Genomic DNA, 23,893 nt, shown 5'->3' with positions numbered 1-23,893 from the left:
TGCATACTGAAGCAATTAAATATTTTTCCAAAAGACTACAAGCCCAACCTAAAGGGGTAAACCAAATAATGTATTTCCTATGGGCCCCTGTAGAACTCCGACCCGCAATACACCAGTGTACGATTATTAAATATAAATGGATAAAAGATCGCGTCTCTTTTAAACCGATATTAATAATTAAAAGGTGTTTTCAAAACGATTAAGAAAAGCACTATCTGAGAAGAAGGTTTTAAGAAAATCGATCAGATTGACAAATCTTTTTAAATATTTTAAAATTTCAGCTCACGAGATATATATTCATCAAAAAATTGAACATTTTGTTCCGTAGTATATTTATGAAACTTTTTTTATAAAACGTGCCAAAGGTTAATATAAAGGCTTACCCGAAGGTGTTGCTATTCCATAGCCTTTCGAATCTAGTAGTCCTCCGACTTGAGTTAGTTCACATTTTCTTTCGGTGATGTATTCTATGGAGGTGGATTCCATCAGGAAGGCGTATTGTTCGTCCCCCTTCTGAACCCTCTCTATTCCCTTGGCGTTCGAATCGACGAAAACAGTCGGTCTCGCTGATTCCATTACGCTCCACATTCTCTTGTAAGTTGGAATTTTCGATTCCTGAGAACGCGCACCACCACAAAAGAAAAAAAGAGAAATTTAAAGAAAGAAAAAAAGGAATCTTTTAAAAGTTTCTCTCGAGACATTTCCGGCCTCTTTTTTCTCTCTTTTTCAGGGAAAGAACTAAGCAATCTTTGGATAAAATAGGAAGCATGCTCTACTATGTAGACCCTGTTGTTATCTACGATAAACAAAATCCAATCTCAGAAGTTTCCACGGCCAAAACGGATTTTAATTTGGACCAAGGTTTAGTAAATATTGTTTGAACAATCTGGCAAGGAAGCAACCTTTACCGATGGGGCAATTTAAACGGGCATAAGTTAGGTTTAGGCATAAGATTAACTTCTAATTAGGACTATAGTGGAATAAGGGGATATTTCTATCTGGAGAGCCAAAGTAGATTATGATTAAGGATTTGATTACCTTGAAAAAGGCCTGCGTTGATCCCGATCTGACGCATCCGTAATGAATGCGAGATTGTTTGGCCAAATCTTCGGCGCTCTCGATTGGCGACTTCATGCGTTCTGACGTCAAGAAAGCTGCTAAGTTGGCGGTGTAAGATGAGATCATGATGAGAGTGAAGAATCCCCACGTACCCGATAGTACGCGAGTAGATATAGCCCTGTGAAAACGCGCCAAAAAGACAATGATATCCGAGGAAAAGAGAGAGAGTCCTGCAGGGTTAAGGCGAAATATAATAGCCAGAAACGAGAAACGAGATTCGTTACTCGGATATAACTCCCTTCTCCCATTGGATAGAAATAACGTAATCTAAGGTGAACCAAGGTATAACGCCTGTCGCGTCAACTCAATGCCACTTCCGATATAATATTATTGGAAATAGGCGTTAACCATACCAGAGATGCTTCTCCGTTCCGAGCTTGTTGCAGCGCGTTGTTACTAACACGAATGAATGTATTAAGTTTTCTCAGGAATATATATTTCTATAGTCAGTCTTCTGCTGAATGAAAATTCAAAGTCCCCATTGAGTAGGATTTGGTTCAGTGTTTTGAAGATGGAAGTTTTGAAAAGAAGCTTTGATGTTCGCTCTTAAAAAGATAAAACTCAGCGGAAATGGAGCTGAATAATCTTATACTAATAAATACACTACTGAATCTTGAGGTAACCTGACGTGTTTCAAGCATTGACATTTAATGAAAGAGGTCATGAGCCCTACGGATGTTTGCCAAGAGGATATCCTTTTTGAAGAATGTAGTAAAGGGACTTGAGAAATTCTCCTTGGAAGTTTGATGGAAATTTTAAGACGCGATAGAATTAAAACAAACCTCGAGGGTAAACGTGTTCTCTGTACTGTGGCTACAATTTCAGGTAATGGTAATTTTATAGGTAAATATTTAACCGCTCTCTATAAAGTTTCAGTAATATTATATTATAAGGGCCGCGTAAAATAACTTTACTCAGAATACCCGAGTTTGCGGTGGATTTTGGCTGTGTCTATAGCTTTTCTCGGTGTTACTGGTTTTAGGAGTGACTTAAGATGAACTCCGAGGCCAGGTAATTATGGTTATAAATTTGGAAGTGTGTATTTAATGAGAGAGGTGGATGACATACCTGGGACACATATCGCATCCTTGCTGCATGAGCGATCCGATAGTGAACCAAAAACTGTTGAGCAGGCTAAACTGGTTCTCCAAGAGCGTGGGCGTCGGTTCGCACGGATGTGGATTGACCCACTCGTAAGGGGTGAAGCGTGCAACGATGAAGAGAAGAATACTGACACCAAGGTAGGCTGTAGCCATGTAAACCCACACCTCGGGAGAAAGGGGAGCCAAGAAGGAGAAGAGCTTGGGCTCGTTCTTCTTCGGCTTGCGGAACAGAATGCTGATGCCGAGATTCATGAAGGGCATGGTGAAGTCGACCGCTTCCTCTCGGACATACGTAATCGTAAGATCGGCCAGGGCCAAGTCAGCTTCCTGTCAAAACAAAAACGGACAACTCTAAACACCCAAATTAGAAAAAACTGCCACTTCAGTTTCTACTCGATAAAGACGAAAACAAAATACAATTAGGCCCTTCAACTTCTAGGAATTAACTAACTGGATTAAAACATTCCATTATTAGAAGACCTTGTCAGAAACAATTCTAACAGCCTATCCTCTAATACCGCAGGAAAATAAATTACAATTCTTCTTGTCCGTAAGCGAAACTCCAACCCAATTACCTCTTGAAGTATATTGGAAATTAGTGTTGGCGTACGTGTTTTAAGCCTTCAACACTTCACTTAAGTACGTCACTATAGGCGTCGGGAAATCATATAGGGAATTTATACCAAAACACGTCCAAACTAATTACGGTAAATTCAGGCAAGTATATTAACTGTCTAACCCTAATTCCGTTAGTGAAAGAGCTTAGTTACTAACACAATAATACGCTACTTCAATTAAGAAAAATCAGGGAGGCAATCTAAACTTTGAATTGTCTTAATTCGCAAATTGAAAAGCGGAGTGAACGACAAGTATTAAGAGAAAGGAAAGAAGATTGTAGTTTCTCCATCACGTTGAAGAACTGAAGGTATTTGTTCCTTAAACCAGAAAGGACATCTAGAAAATCGTTTTTTGGGCGGCAGTACGCGATAGTTGGGCTGGAAAAGAATAGAAAGATTTCTTTCCGATAAAAAACACTTTGGGCGGACCTTAAATGCGCCAGTAATTAAATAAACTAAAAGCTTTTCTTCCATGGATCGCGATTATCGGTAAAAAACCCAAAAGAAGAGAAATGGCCCCGGTGAGAACGAGAGTAGCCCTGGTCATGGCACTAGAGAAAATAATGGTCGCTCTTAAACGACCAAAATCTAATTACTCGGAAGCTCTGTTCATGATGGTGAAATCTAAATCATTTGATTGTCTCAACCGGGCGGAGACCAAAGGAAATCTTGGGAGAAAAAATAAATAAAAATTCCCCCAAAAAAGACAAAGAGCTTTTAGTTGGAATAAGACGTTCCTACATTGCTAACCTCACCCTTTTCCGTCCTGTTTCTAATGGTCTTGCCCAGTGTCAACGTCTGATTTTTTCACGAAAGTTCGCCCGGCCCTTTGTTCTCGTCTTTGGGCCGTCTGCCATATTACGTAAAAGGTGACAACTAAAGCAAAGGTAGCGCTTTTTTTGCGCATCAAATTGGGCTAAAGTGTTCTAAGTAAGCGGCTTAGGAAAAGAGCAAAGTGGGGAGAAGAAGAAGAAGAAAAAAAGGACAACGCGATCTCCCTACGCATCAAAACGAAAAAGGGATTCCAAGCGCAGAAATATTCCAGTTCCAATTTCACTCGGTCGTCGCGACTGCTTTGGTAATCCATCCCCGAAGCCACTTTGCAGATATAAAGGGACGGGTTCCAGGGTGTTCCAGTGTACTCTAGGTTTCGTTCCTTATTACCATCGATCTGCTAGTTCCCTCCCTCCATCCCTTCGTCCCCCATTGCACGTTTCGCGAATATAGTCGACGTATACTCTGAATTATCCGAATACGGATTCCCGGGATATATGGGACGGAATCTGCTCCATCCGTAACGTTGCTCACCCTCTCAACATCTCTCGCAAATATCAAGGAGGAAACTCGTGTAAAAATATCGGATTAAGATGGGCGAGCGAACGCCGAGAGGGAAGAAAAGTATGTTACGATCAATGAAAGATGAGAACGTCCAAAAGAGTTTTACGTGAATGTTAGAAAGTCTCGTTCCACTTTTGGGACTGTACGAGAAGGATTTGGGGTGTATATTTTTAAGGGTATAATATTTTATGGGGAAGAATGTTTCAGGCGAAACATTTGTTCGTTTCGCAATTAAATTCGATATTTTGTTGAACCGAAATTGAGAAGGAAATATTCCGTGAATGTAAACACAAATATTAAATTTCCAAGATTTTGCTTTATTTCACTTCACTTTGAAGCTAGCCATAAAAAAATATGAAGCGTAGCTGCAAATCCTAATTCGTTTATTGTGAAATAACAATTGAAATAAAAATACGTATGAACAATTGTTACTTCTCTGAAATGTTGAAACTATATACCAAGTCTGTATAGTAGTTTTATATTATAGAGGACTTTTATATCCCTAAAGTTAGGCTTATAAGAAGAGGTGTCTGTCGTAAATTTCCGAAACATTGGTTCCTTATATGGCCAAGCAGAAGAGAATTCGTCGTAAATTTGCTTGAACGTAGATTTTGTCGAGGAAATCGGGCGAATAAGTCGCCTAAAATATTTGCAAGTATAAATATGTTCCACGCACTATACAGTCCTGAATCTCGAGAGAGATTTTGGATTTTGGAAGCCAGCGGGGCAAGCGAATGACTAGGGAGGTCTGCTTTCTATCTTAGCCGACGTTTTGGGCAACTCAATCGAGCTAATGTTTACGCCACCTTCCCAGCGTTGTTCGGGAACGTCTACCATCAACCAGAGAAGTCCTCGCTATAGCATCCATACGCGTCACGCAGTCAACCCCGCTAAAACGACCACTACACGAGATCGTTTATATACTAAAGATTTGGGGCGACCATGGCCGTGTTTCGAAAGACAAATGTATCGCGAAGGCGTTCGCGTTGGTTGGTGGATATAATCAAGAGGGTGTTATACCGGGGGGAGGGGAGCGTAAGACCCAGGGAGAGTATCCTCTTCGTACCGCACGCGTTTATCACGCTCCCAATGACCAGGAACAATCCCAAAGTCTCCCCCTTGATATCCAAAGCATAAAATGTCACCCCGAGTATGCACCGCGTATCAACACTGTCTTTGAGTTATAAGTTTAGCGTTAGAGTTAAAAGACAAGATAGTTGGGGTAGAAAACACGTGCAGAACACGCTATGTTTATAAGAACACACGTGTTAATGCATTTCATTTCAATTCAAACATGTTCAACAGAAAAAAACACCGAGTCACTTTGAGCGCGCATGCGTGCAATTTTCAAACCCAAACAATCTCATTTTCTTATTCCGACAAGCCATACCGTGGACAGAGTGACATTCTCGTATTGGAATTGGTTAGAGTCATCAATTCGGGGAGATGGGAGGACCCGAGTTCATCCTCTCCTAACCTTTCTCTCCTATTTTCTATCAGGAAAAGGTCATTAAAGGATACGGACAATGTAGTGTTGTGTTGCGCGGTGCTTTTGCCGCGCGCTCTGCAAAGATAGGTAAGAAAGGCAGGGCAGGGCTGATGAAAAGACTCAGATTCTCTCTGGTGCGTTCAGGGGGATGCTTTCTTCGTTTCGGATTCTGCGAGGCTGGTATTAAGACTATGGGTGAAGCGAAGAGTACGTTATAATCGAAAAGACAATAAGCTTAGGGAAAAGATGAAGCTGCTAGGGTGCCCCTTACGGCTTTATTCCCCTTAAAGTTAAGGTTAGGCTTAAGGGTAGAGAAGCTAAAGCTTCAAGAACGATTCAGCCGTATTACAAGGCTATTTATTTTCGTCACAGGAGTTGAAACGGTCGTAGATAGTAGGGGCCTGAAACGTTTAATATAAGAGCAGTCTCTTAGAATTTCCGCGAAACCATTTTTAGGCTTAATTCCGCCTCTATAAGTTTTATGTATTTAACCGTTAAGTTGGAATGGATAAAACCTAAGAAGACGGTTATTGCTCGCGAAAAGTAAAGAATGCTCGAGCCATAAAATAACGAAGGCTATAAACGATATTCTGTTTACGAAAATTGCGTCCATAAACCGTTGCCAAGATTTTATCAAATTTATAACTCTGCTATAGATTATGACCAATATATACATTGAGATCTTAAAATTATACGCGGGAGCTGCTCGTATCTAAACAACAACCAATCGAATTATAGACGAAAGAATGAATTTTAATAATATTTCAGCCGGGAAAATGATTAGAATCAATTATAATATTCACCAATTAAATAAATTGGTTCAATTGTAATTACGTTTCAAATCGTATCTAAAACGCATTACATAGGGCGGAATTTCATACATATTTGAAACCCAATACAATAGGCAAATATCAAATTAAATTTAGAAAAGATTTGAAATAAATATTTTAAAGGCGAATGAAAGGATTCACTGAGGGGATAATCACACTCAGATTTTAGAGTAGGGCTTTGAAATAGTAGGCCTACAAACAATGGATTATGTTCAGTCGCTGGCCCCTCAGGGTATTCTAGCGAAAGCACTCAGAAGAACATCCGATGGTAATGGAATGGATAGACCATAACATCTTAAGATTAAAGCTAGACGAAACTATACATACACGATAAGAAACCGATCTCGCATCACGTACGTTGCTCTGGGTTCTCTAACCTTTTATATATATCGGATAACGTTATTGATTCGTATTATTCGAGGTATCCCAGGGCTACACTAACGTTCTAGGTAATCTCCGCGATTTCGGATAACGAACAGTCTGCCCCTGGAAATCGATTTTTTTCTCACAGTACCAAGTTTTATATTCCACTATTTCTTTTGATTCATGGCCAACACGTAGACTACTCGAACTTAAGGAATAATCCACGAAAGACTAGACTATTTTTCCCCGATGTCTCTCTTACTTCCCCAATATATGTCGTCTCTCAAGGATTCGGGACACGACACGCCATATTTGACTGTATTAAGAATAAGTGGATAATTTGCGAAAGGAAAAGTCTTTAAGTGAGTTTTCTCGGTAATGAAAGAATGTTTTTCTTTTTTCTCTAAGATTAACTGAAGTAGAATGATAGATTTAACACGTTCTTAAAATTTTTGCCAGTCTCTAATATGTATAAAGAGGATTTTAGTGAAATGTCGGATTATTATAGTCTGGGAAGTTTAATAATTAGAGTGCCAAGTTTTTAAAAGTTTGAAGAAAAAACGTAAAGAGAAAAGCTAATATAACAAATTAAGACTTAACTTAAAGACACGGACTTAAGAATTACAAGCGTAAGCTAGCGCTAAAATTTTGTGAATTAGAAATTATTTGGTTAGGTACTGTTTCCAGCCAATATTAACTTTCAGCGATCTTATATAGCATAAATATTGATGGAATCATATAATTTATAGTATATATTATATTGATTAAATGGTGTCTAGGTAGCTAGCTTCCTCAATGGTTTGACAAATAAGACGGGGTAATTTAAAGAATTAAAGTTGTTTATGTACTTACCCTGTCGATGAGTTCCCGGATCATTCCGTTCCATTCTCCCTTATCGTTCCGGGATCCGTAAGAGTTGTCCCGGACGAGGCGGAATTCGTAATGAAATTCCAGCAATTGAGCGACTTCTGTCATCAAGTCGACGCAGTAGCCGTGGAATCGGTCGTTGCCAGTAAGTTTATCCGCGTTGTCTTTTAACATTATGTAGGGATCGTTCTGAGGAAAAGAAAACAACCCAAGTTTAATCAAAAATTTATCACCAGAACTTAATTGATCAGGTAATTACAAAGTTAACGCGAAAGGGGGGCGTTTGTCAATCTACTCCAATTGTCGTTCCACAAAAACCTATTTGTTCGGGCCGATATTCTTTAACAAAAAACAGTCTAGTCTATCAGAGAAAAAGAATTCTTTTTTCTTTTTCACGTACTCTCTCACTCTTTAGTGGAGAGAATGGTTCCCAGTACGACAGTGAAAACTCCCTTTTCCGCCGTTACTTTGGTGAGGGGCTGACCTTTTTTATTTGGCGCGAAAAAAAATGTTCTCTTTTCCTCAGTATAGACCCCTATTTTTACTCTATCTAGCGGGAACCACCTGGGTCCTTTCCATCTCCGGAGCGCTTATCGCGCCAATACCAGTTTTTAGGGCACAAAAAAATTTCAGATGGAAAACGTAGGGAAAATCCAGAAAAGAAATATAGAAAAACTGGGACGTTGGTACGGTAGGTACTCTCTGTTCGGCAATTCGCTTCGCAACGCGAATTTTTAAACAACTATCGCGAAATAAGGAACGACATTTTTCGCTCGTGTTTACGGAAAAAAATCTCCACTATTTTTATTAAAAAAAAATAATAATAAAATTCTGAAAGAAATTGAAAAGTTGGAATTTCATCGGGATACTCTATTTTGAAATTTTACCATGAATAATAAATATACTCGGAAAAATCTTATTTACACAAATAAATTTTTAACTGAAGTACCGGGGAACCGATTGTATTTAATAATATTTAAATATTCATGTAAAAATAATTGCAATAAAATTTTCAAAACGTTCTTTCATCAACTGTTGGAATAAAATTTATTCCTAAAAAACATTCATACATTGTGCTCAAATTAATGCTTTTTTATATAAGCGTTTCATTTTAATATTGAAAAGTGCCGTTTGTTTGTTTGTTATTAAGCTCCTCTTTTCGAAAGACTGTCTAAAGAATTCCTAATTTTTTAGATTAAGCTAATCAATGGAAAAACCTTAATTAATTTTCAAGCAGTGTGTAGGGACTCGAAATATTGTGATTGTGAATTAACAATTAAAAATATCATCACATGAAAAGTTTACAACTTTAAATCACGCCTTAGGTTTTTTTGCACGCTGTAAATTGAGATTTGTCTTTTTTAGATTAAAATTGAATAAATTTTAATTGAATTGTGCTATGAAAAATTACGCATATCACGATTATAGAATTTTAGGCTTGTGTTCCCGCAAAATATACGAGAGAGAGTTGAAAAGGTGAGTTTTTATATCTCGGTTAAAACCGACAGTCACTTTCTGATCATTTAATGATTAAAGTTTAAATCAAAGATTATTAATTCGCGATTAAATAGCCAGCACCAAATATCGAACCACCGAGCTGCCCGAAAAGGAGATTTGCATCTGCCAGTAAACATGTTCCTTAGTAAAAATAGGTTTGAATAGAAAGAAGCCATTAACAAATCCGTTTGGGGTCACGTGGCACCACGTCACAATGTTAGTAAACATAAATTTAAAGCAAATTATTTGAAGTAAGTTCCAATTATAACTAGACGCGTTAACTAGCGAGAATTGGTAACTTTACTTCAAAGAACAGGCTTCTAATAAAAAAATAAGGACCAATGATTTCTTACCAAGATGGTCGTCACTCTGAGGGTTCTATTCCTCAATGACTGTATGACCTCTTGATAGACAGACGTGTAATTCCTGGTAATGTTGATTCTATTTGCTGGATCCCAAGTACCAACCTGTTACCAAGAGGTCAAATCAATTCAGTTTCGAAATATATACATCTTAAAACAACCGACTCAACCAAGGGTTATGTAAACTTTAGCCTGCTCGATCAAAAGGACTCACTTTGGTCAATCCTTCTCTCTTCAGTTCCACGCAATCCAATGTAAAATTCGTTCGATGACCTTCGCTGTCTAATCGTACTTCACCTGTTATGCCTTTAATATTAGCCTGAAATGAAAATAAGAAAGACAAAAGGTTTTGAAAAGTACTTAAACTGGACTTTTAATCCTGGCAATTCTCTGGAAGTTTCTGCGTTACATTAGACAGTTTCTATTATTTTAAAAAGAGCGTAAAACGCAAAACGATGTCGACTAAAAGAAAGTATTTGCTCGTTTACTTTGAAACCTGAAGGCCAATATTAAAAGGGTTACAAAGAGAACTACAAAAGATAAAGTTTACAAAGCTTTTCAAGCCAATTAAGGTTTTTTTAGGGCTCTTTTTGAAGATTTTAGAGTACCTAGAAAATGACTCTTCAAAGGGTCTTTTTCTCCTAATTGCCAAATAACGGTATATCGCTTGAATTTTTTCCTTAATTCACTCTCTCTTTCTTTCTTATTGAGGAACACTTTGGTTTTAAGTTTCTCATTTATGCCCATATCTTTCTTCCATTGTCGAGAACTAATTTGAAGAAATAAAAAGCAGCGTTTCTTTCTGCCCCCCCCCCTCCCAAACTTTTCTGCAATAACGCAAAACCTTTTAAACTAACAGCGCTCGGAATTCCTAGTTTCCTTGGTGAATTTTATTTCTTTGAAAGCTTAATTTTCTTTCCACGCTAGTCCAGGCATTAGTATCTTGTAAATATAACTTAAATAACATACCGGTACGTTGAACGAAGACACTAGAATTTTATACCCAGTTTCACCGTTTTTCTCCCAAGTATTTCATTAATGAGTTCTCGGAGAACGTATTTCTGGTTTTAGGTATAAATACGAGTTAGGCCTAACTGGGTATATAAGATTCGTGTCTCCGTAAGCGGAAAAGTAATCATTCCCCATTCCTTCAAAGAAATGGTTGGTTCTTTTATATTGTCACTCTATTAGAGTGGATGGAAGAAGAAGAAGAAAAGAAAGCGGAAAGATGGAGAAAAGGGTGGCACGAAAGACCCTTGAGCCAATCATTTTGCTCGGCCAACCCGCTCAAGATGGATCGCGTCCATTCTTCCATTCGATTCTTAATAATCGTAAAAAAGAGATAGAATTTCTTCTCTATCCGCGTTTCTCTTCGTGAACGAGCCACTCTTATATAGTAATCTAAGGAGATACAAAAGCCTATTCTCTATTGCCAAACTACATCTTTTTGCTGTTATTCTATTTAGGACCTTAGATGGATAGCGTCTGCCTGAGATATCTATACTTGGTTTTCCTTTCTCCGCAATGGGGCTTCTGGGGACTTTTAGGAAAATTGAGATCTAGTATACTTGGTTCTCAATAAGAGAGAGAGAGAGAGAGAGAGAGAGAGAGAGAGAGAGAGAGAGAGAGAGAGAGAGAAAAGGGCTACTTACATTTTTAATGTGACTGACTAAAGATATGCCGTATGGCCAAATGGTGACGTTATCGCAACTCAGTTGCTTGCTTTGGATTGTATGTTCTCTGCCCATGTTTCTAATGGCTTCCGCGAATGTGGTAACCGCGTCGTAGAGAACGGCTATTGAGGTCTGAAAAGATAGTTAACGATTCGGGTACGCTGTTATTCCAAAAACGTCTCGGGACGTACGTTTTCCGTTGACTTACCTTAATGGGGCGTTTCTGGTTGGAACGGGATCCGTGGTTTCTCTCGTCACCCGAAACCCAACTTCGGGCTTTATCGGAGAAGAGTGGGATATCTTTTTTGACCAACCGAAACCCCGAAATGTTGGTCCTACCCTGTTGAAACTCTTGCAAGTTCAACGTGTGTAAATCCTGATATGGTCGAACCCAATCCAGAAGAACGGAAAGAACATAAGTACAAAGAATTTTTAGATCAAAGTCGTACGTAAAAGAAAGAAGATGTAAAGATCGCGAGGGTTCATTCGCCTGATGCCCTTTTTACATCACCCTTAGACCCTTCTCTTTCTGTTTTTTCCAAGTCATTCAGTTCATGGTGTCACGATGAATTGAAGTAAGGGAGGGAGGTTGGAGAGTACGCGTGCAGTGATCCATTTAAAGACGCGAGTCCCACAGCATACACCTTATTCATCCTAGTAACACGAATGCGATATAAACTCCTCCCCTCATTTTCTCTCTCGCTTGAAAAAACGGCCTAAATGACTTTTAGATTACCGTCAATGGATTTAGAAGCGAGACAGGGATAAAAAAGAAGACCAAGATGAGGATGGATAATAAAAAAAATGACCCAACAGATCGTAAAGTCACCCATAGGCGGTTTTCATCCCTCGTGCACATCCGCGCGCCTATATATTCGATGATAATGGAGGCCTATTCCAGCATGACTCTTTAGTACCGTTAACAATGTAAGCTTGACACTACAACCATAGAGGTAGAAGGGTCTTTATGGCTCGAATACTAGTCTAGATTTGAACTGATATTGACGCCGGGTACATAAAGGTACGTACCAGGGATGTCACTAAGTAGTTATGGTATTCCGTCATCATGCCGACGCTCTGTGCCTGGAGAACGAAAATAAAAAAAAATATTTCGGTTATATGAGAAAACTTTTCGACAGTTAAGCCTAGGCAGCCCATATTCAACAAGATGTATTGTTGGTAAAGGTAAATTTCTGGTATGAAACCTTGAAGTTTAGGGTATTCCAAGGTTGTAAATGAGTACTTGGGGAGGCGGGGGGGGGTAAGTATCTAGATTTCCATTTCTCCTCACGCGGCGCAGTCTATTAAAGCCAAGAGAATGATAAATTATCCCGAGCTGCTGTAGCTCATCTCATCCACCTTATCATCTTTAACTTAAGGGGGCTCTTTACCCTAAGAATGATTGAAAGAAAAGAGAAAAAAGAACGTCCCCATCCCCCTCATCTCCAAATTCTGGGGTTTGGGGTTGAAAGAAATAAAGAATATCACCCCTGAAATCCTGGTTGCTTTTAAGAGTTCTAAATTTTTTACACCCATTCTACTGTATGGTATTTTTCGTAAGACATAAGGCTGCTGCGAGAGGCCACCCTTTTACAGAGACAATGGTATGATAAGGATATTAAATACTGTGGGTATATGAACGAAGAAGGAATAAAAGACTGAGGTTTTTCTGCTTTTCATCCAAGCTATTTTGCACCAGATTGATTACTCTTATAATATCAGGGTGTCATTTTTAAAAATTTTGATTTATTCAAGACTATACCCTTACATTTATCGGAATTCTATTTTCTTTACTCTTTCAAGCGATAATACCCCGGTTTTTTCCCCTCATCTAACCAGAGTGGGTGTTAGACATTAATGTATTCACAGAGACTTAAAGTTAGTTTTTGAATTTTTAAAGACTAGGCCTAGAGATAAATCTCTATTGCAGCGTAACATACGATATTCGTGGACATCAAAAGAAATATTTTTTAAAAAACTATATGGCCTACCCTAAATAACTTTAGCTCCTCTTAAATTCAAGGCATTAGTTTTAAAAATTTGCATAAGGGGTTTAAATCAACTCGAAAATTCTAAATTTTAAGTATATAAGCCGACCTAAACACGTATGGGTGTAAATAAACACGAGGTTTTAAAATTCTCCACTAAATTAAAACCGAGAAAGAGAGCCGAGTTAATTCGCGAGAAAATGAGTTTTCTCAGAAATAAAACTAAGTGCGATGTTGTTTGGGTTAGCAGAGCGTTACGGTAGAATACTTGGCGTGGGTCAAAGGTTAAGATAATTGAAAGCAAATTGAGAGAGGAAACCAGGCATTCTCTACTCGCAAAATAACTGGAATTTAATATTCCTCGAAAAATTGCAAAAGGATAAGGTCCCTCGCTTTCTACGGCTTGTTGGACTCCCATTCAAAGAATATCTCCATTATGAACGGAGTTTCGGAGAACCTCCGCGAAACCAAGAACCCATGAATAACCATGCAGGAATACCAATTAATTCATTTTTAACAGGAATACATTATTAAAGTTTTCAGTTATAAAGCTAATCCTAGTCTTAATAAGAATAAATAGGTATAAATTCAATATTCATGGAAATATTTAAATAATTCCTCGGTGTTCCCCACGCTACATTAAGCAAAGTTATGATATACGAGAGTTATTTTCATATTTTTTTTATTCTCTCGCAATGTCCCAAGTTTCAGTCATATTTTTGGGGTTTATTTTTCTTTTTTTACTTTTTTTCGGGAAAATAAACGAGTTTATAAGAGAATTTAAGAACATTTTTTAAGTTTACCTCTCGCAGAACTTCTGGCACTTTCTCGGTAGGAATGTCCAGGATAATGTTGGTTTCCCCCGTTTTACCGACATCTTTCAACAACTTCTTATATTCGGTGTTTTTGCGCCACTGTCGCAACGCTATTTTCACCTCTTTGATGTTTTGAATTTTCAAAAGTTCTTGAAGGCGAATAAGAGCTGCGAATGATATCAAAAATTCCAGGTTTAAAAACCGAAAAAAATATAGTAAAATACAAAAATAATACTGGTTCAAAGTCTAGACCTATAGTTGACATTCCCCGTGTACCAAAATAAACCGAGCTACGACATCACAAAGTGTTTTTCAGGAGTTATTTCTATACCAGGCTTACGTTGTTAAGCCGATCAAAGAAGGCTTCGACGAACAATCCCATGGTAATTGGATTTTTTTCCCCCTTATCAAAACCGATTTTCTTACCATTCCCGTGTAAATAATACCCGAAAACTATAAAAGTGACACAAGGAACTGCTACAATGTTGGGATGAAACTAATTTGTCTCCTACGAGGATTGCAAAATTAATTTCGTACCATTGAACCTTATTTTCGCCAGATAACATTTCACAATCACACCATTTAAGATTTGGTGACAAAAATTAGGTAAATTCATACAATTCCGCGCTTTCCAAATCTCAAAGAACTCCAGCTAGATAGCTGTAATTGCGGAAAGTAATTTAGAACTCGCGTTAAAAATATTCCAGTCTGAACTACCGTAATAAAAGGGTAACTTTTCGTCCTCCATAAATATTCAAACCTAAGCCTCAAATTTTTTTTGGTCTCATTTACTTTTTCGCTAATAACTCCCTGGTGAGTACTCTATAACCCTAGAGAAAAAAATAGGCCTGCATGAGCTAGTCAGGATCACGTGTTAACCAAACTTTCATAATTTTCCCGCCTTTTTTACCCATAAAATATTTTTTACACATTAAAAAAGCGCAACGAGAGAGGTAGAGAAAAAATTAAAGATTCTAGGTCCGTCGAGGTAATTTTAAAATGAATTTTTTTACGAGATATTTGGCGCGAATCTTCAACTCCCCCACCCTGTTGTAAAATGACCTATACTCTCTTGCAGCCTCAGTTTGAACTAGGTTAAGAGGTTATTGCACTTTGGAAACGAAAGATAACAAGGCTGCGCAGGGCCAGAAATATATTGATTTCGCCATTACCAGACGTAGGGGGGTCCGGTGATGTTTGTACCCTGACCAACGTATTACAAGACACGCCGTGTGGAACCGTTAACGTCACGAGGTAGTAAATTCTGATGGGGACACATTAAAGAGTGCCCGTTAAGGAGTATGATATTTGGAAGAAGAAAAAAATACGCACCAGTTTAAGAGTTTGGGAGGGGGAGAAACGAGCCCGAAGACATATTTTAAGACCATTAAGAAGAAATAAGAGGGTTTTAAAATATACGATGGTAACCCCCCCCCCGTATGAAGGGGAAATGTCCCTACTATTCATTCCTCTTCAAACGCCTTCACCCCATAGGCTAAAATATTCTTTAATTCATTAACATCATCGGAAACTTTGTTATCTGGATGTCATCTTGAAATTAAAGATGATGCTATATTCCGAAAACACCTTTATCTTGAAGTACAATCACAATCAAGACTATAATTTCATTAATTTCGCAACAAAGTTTGCCAAAAATGGCGCCTTGCCAGTGATTGCTTAAGTCAAAATTGGTCTAGCATTCATTAGGCTTAAAGCGTGACGTGTTGGAAACCATTTTCCCGCCATAATCATGCAACAAAATAGCCCCGAATAAAGGGTGACGTCTCTGTATCTCTCTTTACAATAGAACGGAAAGGATTCTTTCGCCGAGGGCTTCTTCTTTCGTTATATATTCATTTCATGGTGGTGCCCGGAAGAAGAAGAAGCGGTGGTGGTCATTAGCCCATAGGCTAAAGGAAGCCGTCACGCGAGCCGCCGGTTCCGAGGCATTAACCACTTTTTAAACCGGACGCAGTTTCGTTCCTCAAGAATGTTTTTTAACCTTTATTCCCTTAAAATTAAATTCTCATTTGCATTAGACCTAGCCTATAGGAAGTAAAGAATGAAAACTAATTGCCATTCCAGATAGTCTGTCTCCTTTCCCTTCGGTAATTGTTTATCTTCGCGCGTTCATTAGGTTAAAGAGATTTTTCACATAATAGAAGGTACGTGGCTTGGTTTAAGAATATATCGACTCGACCGCGTACATTCTTATAAAATCAAACTAGTATTTGAACGAGGTCATTACAGCTTGGATGGAGGTGGGCAGTTTGTTACTGGAGTTGCATGCCCAACCTAAAATTTAAGGCCATGCGTGGGAAGGGCCCTCTCGTGTTAGACTATGCTACTCCAGTATAAACTTCCCTCCTTCAAGATTCCAGGTGTACTTTAATCAAAAAGGAGTGTGATCGAAACCTGACTTAAGTAGCTATGGGCAGCGTAGCAATTTTAGCGTGAGCTTATGTAGGGCTCAAAACAAAAGCAGAATGCCTCTGGGAATTAATTTATTTTGGGATATAGATATAAAAAGGAAGGTGAAGTTGCCTGGCCAAGGATCTAGGCCTCAGGGAAGTAACCCAACGGAAAATAGGTAAACAAACTTAAGTAGCTTTCTCTATCCCATCACGAGGGATTTGTAAGTAATTACAATAACAAAACGAGAGAGATAGGTCTCGTAACAAAAAAGGGCTGAACCACTTTATAAGCAAGATGAGCCCCACAAGCTATACCATAAAACCCCAAGAGTTACCATTGAGTGATTTGAAATGGATATTAGGGGTGAAAGAATTTTGAAATGAAATAGAGATATGGATAATTACCCTCGTTTTCCTCGTAAATGATGGTGAAGCTCTTCCAATTTTGCGACGTGACTAAATCGGCTATAGCTTTACTTAGAATACCGGGATGAGGGTATAGATTGACCGTTAAATTGGTCTTGGTAGCGCGCATGCTCCAGTTCAGATCTATATGAGGGACTTGAATAACTTTGCACGTCGTCTGAACAAGGACACTCGTGGACGGATAAGTGGGCCCGAATATGGCCGACACGCCTTTCTCCAACAGAGTACAAACTAGATAAACAGAGATAGATAGAGAGATACTCTTTAGTATTATTATTTATACAATCCAGAAAGATGGTGAGTGGATCAAAGAGATTATATAGTCCCTTACCTAACTTGGCCGCTCGGAAGCTATCGTCTCCTTTAATTTTGACGATATGAGCTACGATGCGCGTGTTATTCGAAATGGAGGTGTCGTTGTTGACGCTCTCGATGGCCGATCGTAAAGCCAATTCCTCTTCGTTGTCCCCCGCGTCCAGAATTGCGCCTAGGAAAAATACAAGTCGTGGAGAGAAATGTCAATAACAATTCTCTAATGGCTTACACGTCAGCTTAATCTATTTCTTGTCAAGTTAATAATTTCGACTTAAGAGAATCGATAAAAACAACAATTATCTTTGAAAATAAATGCACAAATAAATTCGCAATAATACCGCGATACTCTTAAGTCCAATAAGATGAAGTATGGCATTTACTGTTTTAGTAAATACACTGTCAATGGCACTCGTGGCCTGCGTGTGACAGCACTTCCGCTTTGTTAAGCGCAGTTTGTTCGAATAAAAATCTGTTTTCTTTCCCCATCCATAAAATCTTACAAATTCAAAAACAATCGGCGAATTGGGTGAAACGTTTCTCGCTCAGTGACAAGCGATCGTTTGGCCTAAAACGAAATCTACTTTTCTCTTCTTTTTTTTTGGCTCACCCCTTTTTCGATCTCTCGGGTGATTTGTCTTTAGGAAAGACGGTAAGATTTATAACTCTACTCAGTTACTCCACTTTTTATTTTCTTCACTAAAACGTCTTTAGTATTTTCGAGTCTGAATCAGGAAGGCAACGATAACAGAGACCACAGGCTTTTGTATTGTTTCAAGGCCTACTCTAGACATTCCAGTTCGGAATTCCAATTTCGCGAAACAAATGTTAGGCCTACGTGGCGAATGTACCAATTTTCACACAAAATTTTAAATAATTGAGTCGGTACGGTCTAATAAAATAAGACCCCCAGTATTCATGTGGTAATTTATAAATTCATGATATAACGTTACTAGGAAAGGGGATCAGAATTTTCTCAGGTATTTTCACATTGAAAACAAAAGTTTGTTTTTAAAAATTTTCTAGGGATAAAAAAAGAAATCCATTTCAGAGAAAAGTCTTATTTTGTTTCTATTACAAGGCAGCGAGCGCACTGGTTGCATATACGTTTTACGTTGTGACGGAATGAAATTCGAGCAATATGTTTTCGAGTTATAACATACATACGTAACGGTCTTTCGAAATAAATGATATGGGGCATTTCAAGGAATATAAGTTTTTTTGGGGCTTGAAGTACAGCGAAAGAAAACAGTTATATTTGCTTTGAAAGCTATTAAAACTGACCTACAGTCAAACTTAGACAGCAGCTTGATTTTCCACTGAGTTTGAAAGAAACGCGGAGGGATATGTAATATACATTCTAATACGTTTAAAGAGTGAAATACTCAAAATTAAAACAAGGCTAATCAATTTGGTTAGGAACCCTTTATGGTGTTGAAAATATCAATTCGATAGAGCCGGTAGATAATGCCTAAATCAATTTGAAAAAAGGTTAAGCGAAATAAAAGTTTGGAAAATCCGCAAGTAACTGGATACATCGAAGAAAATACAATTTGAACTTCGAAAGAAAAGTAAAAAACTTTGGTGCTAGATAAATCCTTTAAACTACAGTCCCGACGACTTCGGTCCAATCACTTGAACTGAAGTACTCTAACTAATCAATTTACCTCCCCTTTCGTGCCGTACCTCCAAACGCGAACTGCAGTGAGTAGGAAAAAGTTCGTAATCTCTTCTTTGCGCCAAAAGATATCCCTCATACTACGAAAAAGTATGGCGCCTCCCAAATGATAAGACCGGCCAAAGAAATCTATCTTGTCTAGACTAATACCAAAAGTGAAGTTTACTACTTCTTTTCCGCTCTTCTCACCAGACACTAAAGCCAAAGTCTAACAGACCCTACTTTATCACTAAACATATTACAAGGTAACAAGGTAAAAAGGTTCGGTACAGGAAATATATATGGTTTACGAGTAAAGGCGATGAGCGAGTGTCCACCATTTTTAAGAGTTTTCATTTAATCCCGTAAACTCCCGTTAGCTGACACTATGGTCAAAGGTACGCCTAAGGAAACTTTATACGTGAAAAATTTGCAAGAAGCTTTTTAAACCGAGAACCCAAATCTCCGCTCACTCCTGAAAGTCCGCGTTACTAAGGGCCGGTATATACCTCGACGACTAGCGCTTAGACAGTACGCCAAGTGGAACGAATACACGACGAGTGTCGACGCGAACGACCCAATCGCCTCGACAAAAGACCATACCATAACAACCGAGAACTTTTCAAGCAATCCAAGAATAATATCGGTACTCGGAAAAAGATTGGCCCTGGAATAAAATGACTACTTCGACCTATCTTTTGCACTCAATGTCTTATCTAAGTACATCGGAAGACCACTGGTTGAAGTAACTCGTATGGCTTAGTAAGCGTCCAGTTTTGGACAAGGTGCTATAACCAAGTTATTTAGTTAGCAAATACGCGCGTACTGAGAAACAATTACATACGGTTTTGGGTGGGACGATTGAACTATTTCTTATTTGAACCTTGGTAAATGAACTTCGTAGATCTAGTGGGAGGGGAGAATGGATAACTGCGTTAGAAAAAAGGAGGAAATGGTTGACAGGGATTTTTTCTTCCCATTCTTCTTCTTCTGGCTTATATACTTCTAGATTTTCTTTGTCCATCTTAGTCCGGCGAATTAACTGAAAAGTGCAGGAAGACATCGACATCGATATCTAAGGCGCATCATCCAGCCTTGTACTTTATTGAATTTAGCAGCGTGGACGTTATCTGGCTATAACTGTATAGAAACGCGGTCTCCTCCATGAAGCTTACTGGCCTTTCACCACGGAGGAAACGGAACCATCGGCGCTCGATCACTTTCACTCATCCAAGTAGATTGGTCAGTCGAAAAGAAGTCATTACCGGACTTATATAAGAAGATGGGGAACGCCAAACGCGAGGGGAAGGATCTAAACAACATCTGGGTCGAGTGAGAGAGTAGAGAGGAAACAGCCTCTTTAGACGTCTAACAAACAACCCCCTTTCACTTCCTTCTCTTTCCAAAGAACCAATATGGTGTATGGGTCTCCCTTCAAAGAACGGTTGAATAAAAGCTCGCCGTTCGTAAAACTAACACGAACGCGTTAGGCCTTGGTTTATCTAACTCTACGAGATCGACTTCCTATTTCATCCCAAGTGGTTTCAATTTTTGTTAAAGTCGTTCGAGCGATAAGGGTAATCAGTTTCGTTCCTCTCAACAATTTCAATTCTAACGTAACAAAATTCACTTAAATTTCTGTATGTAAATTACAATACTGGAAACTCGCGGGACTTCGCTGAATTGGTTTGGAAAGTATATGGCCGCGTGTTTACTGGCGCAACGTGACTTGACTTCTGTTTATATAAATAAACTTCGTATCGAGTCTGATTTTGGCAAAGTTGGACGACTCTTAAAGATAAGTAAAGGCTTAAAACAAAAATTCCCAAAGAGCCTTTTTCATTGTCAAGATCAGAGAGGTATAGGTTCTTCGTGTTTCCCTGGCTTCCATACGGGATAGAGATAGTAAAGCTTGTAGATAATACCGGTGGCTAGCTTAAATTCTTTTCTCTTGAATCCTTCTTCCGATATCTTTAATTCTCGGGGTGGCTCCTATGGAGAATGGCGTCTATGGCGTAGCGTAATAAGGATAAAAGCCCCCGGTGTCTCTTTTATTCGTTTGGGGTGTTAAAAAAAGGGCGCGGAATTTTACCCGGGTACTTTAGCACTAAAAACGAAATCCCTAATGCGAATTTTTCCTATTCCTCCAGTAAAACACCCGCGAGGTCGATTAGATTTTTCCGTGCGCCGCCATCTCTATCTTCCATCCCTCGCTCGCTCTTGGGCTTCCCTCATTCCTTTATTCCAATATAGGAAATACGAGGTAACTCGCTTTTTATACCTCTTCCTCCTTTTTTGAAAGAAGAGCGGAATGCCCGAAGTTTCGTGGTGTATAATAAGGATGGTTTACGCCATGCGTCAGTCACGGGATTTATAACGTTCGCCTTCGTAAACATTAAATTCCCATTGCAAACACGAGAATGTTTTTTTTAAGAATAAAGATATCAGGAAAGCATCAGTTAAGACTCGTCTCACCATCTTTTGAAAACGAGACCCTTGGAAATTTAAAAGGGTAACTTCAAAGATGGTAAGGATAAGTTGTAACTGGCTTCAAAAGCCAAAATTTAGAGTGCCTATAGAAATGTTACACCCGTTGAACTCTGATGATTGGGTGGAAATCAGCATACAGGGAGTGGTTTTCATTCGCTATCTCTTTTATAGTAATTCTTACGAAATTACTGATGATTTCTTGGCCAGAGCTTGTTCAGAGGTAGATAAACTTGGTATATTTTTTTTTTCAAAAGCTCTAGGCCTAAACCACGACGATAAAAAATCTATATACCCGAGTTACCCAACTTGTTCTTAATACTTTTAAAAAGCCAAAAGAAGCAAGAACATCTATACCAGTTTAAAAGCACTCCACTGTGATTTTTGAAAAGAGCGAGGTAGATAAAGGAACCCCCAAAAGTGAGGGAAGAAGAGAGAGAAATAAATAAAAAAAAACTTTATTCGAAACATATAACGGCGTGGAGAATAGGAGCCAAGAGCTTTGCCGATTACTTTCATGTTTTCTCCTCGTTTTTCGTCTATTGATTTCCGCTAAAACGGAGAAAAGGAGGATCCGGAAGAGCTATTTTTACGTTTGCACCCATCCTCGCTGGCTCTCTCGCTCCCCTAGCTCTAACTCGTATCTATCCCACCCTTTTTTTCTGCTCGCGTATTTTTCGGGTCCATCTCGAATCTTAACGAAATACTCGGAGTCTCTCGCAATAGCCGGTCAACCCTCTTTATGTTACGCCTTTCAATCAACGATCCGGGGGGGGGAGACTGCCAAGGAAAAAACGGGTAGACGCGGGCAAGAGTGAACGAAACAAGGGGCAAAACCTAATGAGCCTTTTAGCGGTACCCGCCCGCCCCAAGATAGGAACGGAAGAAAGAAAAAACCCAGCCAAATAAGAAATTCAATAGAAAAAATATATATCCCGGGAACAACTTTTGTTGTACAGATAGCTAGGCTTACTAAAAACACGGAACCAAAAAATATTTCTGATATAAACAACTTCCGCCTACTCGTATACTCATCTTTCAAATATTTCTAAGGCTTTCATCATGAACAAGAGAACAAAAAAGAAATTTAAGATGCGTCCATACAAAATTTTGGTAAGAAAGTTTCAGTACAGATTATGAGATTTCATCCTACATTAATTTTTTTTTTAATTTCAATCACTCGGTTTAATTATTTATTAACAAATATCGTTAAAATAAAGTTTCTACATACACGTACTAATATAATTTAACTAATAGTTAAAGCTTTACAATTTTCCCCATAAAAAGTGAGCAAACGCTATACGCTATAGAGGAAGCGAATGGATTGTGGACACAATCAACTGAAACGATTTTTTTTTTTATAAAAACGATTAAAGTCGATCACCAAAAGAACCAGGGGAGAATGAACAAAAATAGTGAGAATAAGGATGGGAGACTGAAGGAATGGATTTTACTTGAAAAACAAAGTAAAAAAAAGAGCAGGGAGGTGAGACGAATGGTGTTCTAACTTCCAAGGAAGGCTGCTAGAACTGCTGAAGAAAGAGAGAGAGAGACAAAGGCAGCCGGCTTTAAGAGGATTTGGCAATAGAGGTAATGAGCTCCGCGGAGATTCGAGAGAAACGATTCTTGAAATAAATGGTCACCACGTATAAATCTCCCCTTTTAACCTGACCTCGCGCCTACTTCCATTCTTTAGGAAAGAACATAGCAGTGACCTCGAAGTTACCACCCTAGCGCGCCAAGAGCTTAGTTTTCTTTTTTAATGTCGCCAAAGTTTCCCGTCGCTATGGAGTCGGACACTTTTTTCTCCAAATTCTCCATTTTTGTTTACTTCTGGTTCGAGGGTTTTACGTTTAGAGGATAAATGTCCAACTCCTTGGGACAAACCTTCTTCGATAGCTCGTGGCCATTTTTCCTTTATGTCGGACGATCTGGGAGGACAGGAAGCGGAAACGAATGAGCCATTTCCCATCATCCCTTTCGCGTTGGCTCGAAAGACTTTGTTACTCCCTTTGGTTTTCCTCTCGCATTGTCATAATGGTTTGGATACGGGACGGAATTCAGTGTTACAGTGTAGTTTCCAAACAAACGGTCGACGGAAACGGCTTTGATTTACAAGGTAACCATTACAGGGTTTAGCCGGCTTTCCAGGAAACCTAGGAGACGAGATAACTCTAATCCTGAAGTTGCCGCTGCCATACCAACCGTCTAAGCAATATAATGGTTCTAGAATATGGTAACGATATGTTTAAGTTTATACGTTAAGCCTTGGCTCAAATGATTCATGGGCCACAAAGGCCGAGTTAGATTCAACTCCACCAGCCAAAATGGTAGTTATTTAAATCTGGTTTGGAAAAAAGCTTTTCTTTCTTTTCCCCTTGCGCAGGATTGAGAGACTACCTCGTTCAAGAACTATAACGTTTCCATTTTTTACGGGGAAGATCACATCTTATAAAGGATGAGGATGTCTGAAGAGGAAGTAGAAATGGCTTTACAGTTTCCATCTAGAAAAGAACTTACCCATCTTGGGTTCGCT

General features: G+C 38.8%; 1 protein-coding gene across 1 annotated transcript in view; it reads right to left on the bottom strand.

The window, feature by feature from the left end:
* The window catches only part of LOC149661998 (glutamate receptor ionotropic, kainate 2-like), a 50,705-nt gene that overhangs the window by 4,008 nt on the left and 22,804 nt on the right, over positions 1–23,893 (bottom strand). The window contains exons 2-13 of the mRNA XM_089843574.1: positions 17,233–17,388; positions 16,881–17,132; positions 14,050–14,228; positions 12,288–12,341; positions 11,467–11,634; positions 11,238–11,390; positions 9,800–9,904; positions 9,577–9,690; positions 7,712–7,915; positions 2,188–2,549; positions 1,039–1,237; positions 384–615 (exon numbers count right to left, since the gene is read on the bottom strand). Of these exons, the coding sequence (XP_089699700.1) occupies positions 384–615; positions 1,039–1,237; positions 2,188–2,549; positions 7,712–7,915; positions 9,577–9,690; positions 9,800–9,904; positions 11,238–11,390; positions 11,467–11,634; positions 12,288–12,341; positions 14,050–14,228; positions 16,881–17,132; positions 17,233–17,388 (2,178 nt within the window). The remainder of the gene's footprint in view (positions 1–383; positions 616–1,038; positions 1,238–2,187; positions 2,550–7,711; positions 7,916–9,576; positions 9,691–9,799; positions 9,905–11,237; positions 11,391–11,466; positions 11,635–12,287; positions 12,342–14,049; positions 14,229–16,880; positions 17,133–17,232; positions 17,389–23,893) is intronic.

The sequence above is a fragment of the Phalangium opilio genome, unplaced genomic scaffold, assembly GCF_054372755.1.
Source record: "Phalangium opilio isolate 3A_F unplaced genomic scaffold, DU_Popi_V2 ptg000070l_1, whole genome shotgun sequence".
Classification (NCBI taxonomy): Eukaryota; Metazoa; Arthropoda; class Arachnida; order Opiliones; family Phalangiidae; genus Phalangium; species Phalangium opilio.
Note: the sequence above shows the minus strand (reverse complement) of the source record. Positions and strands in the feature narration are given on the sequence as shown.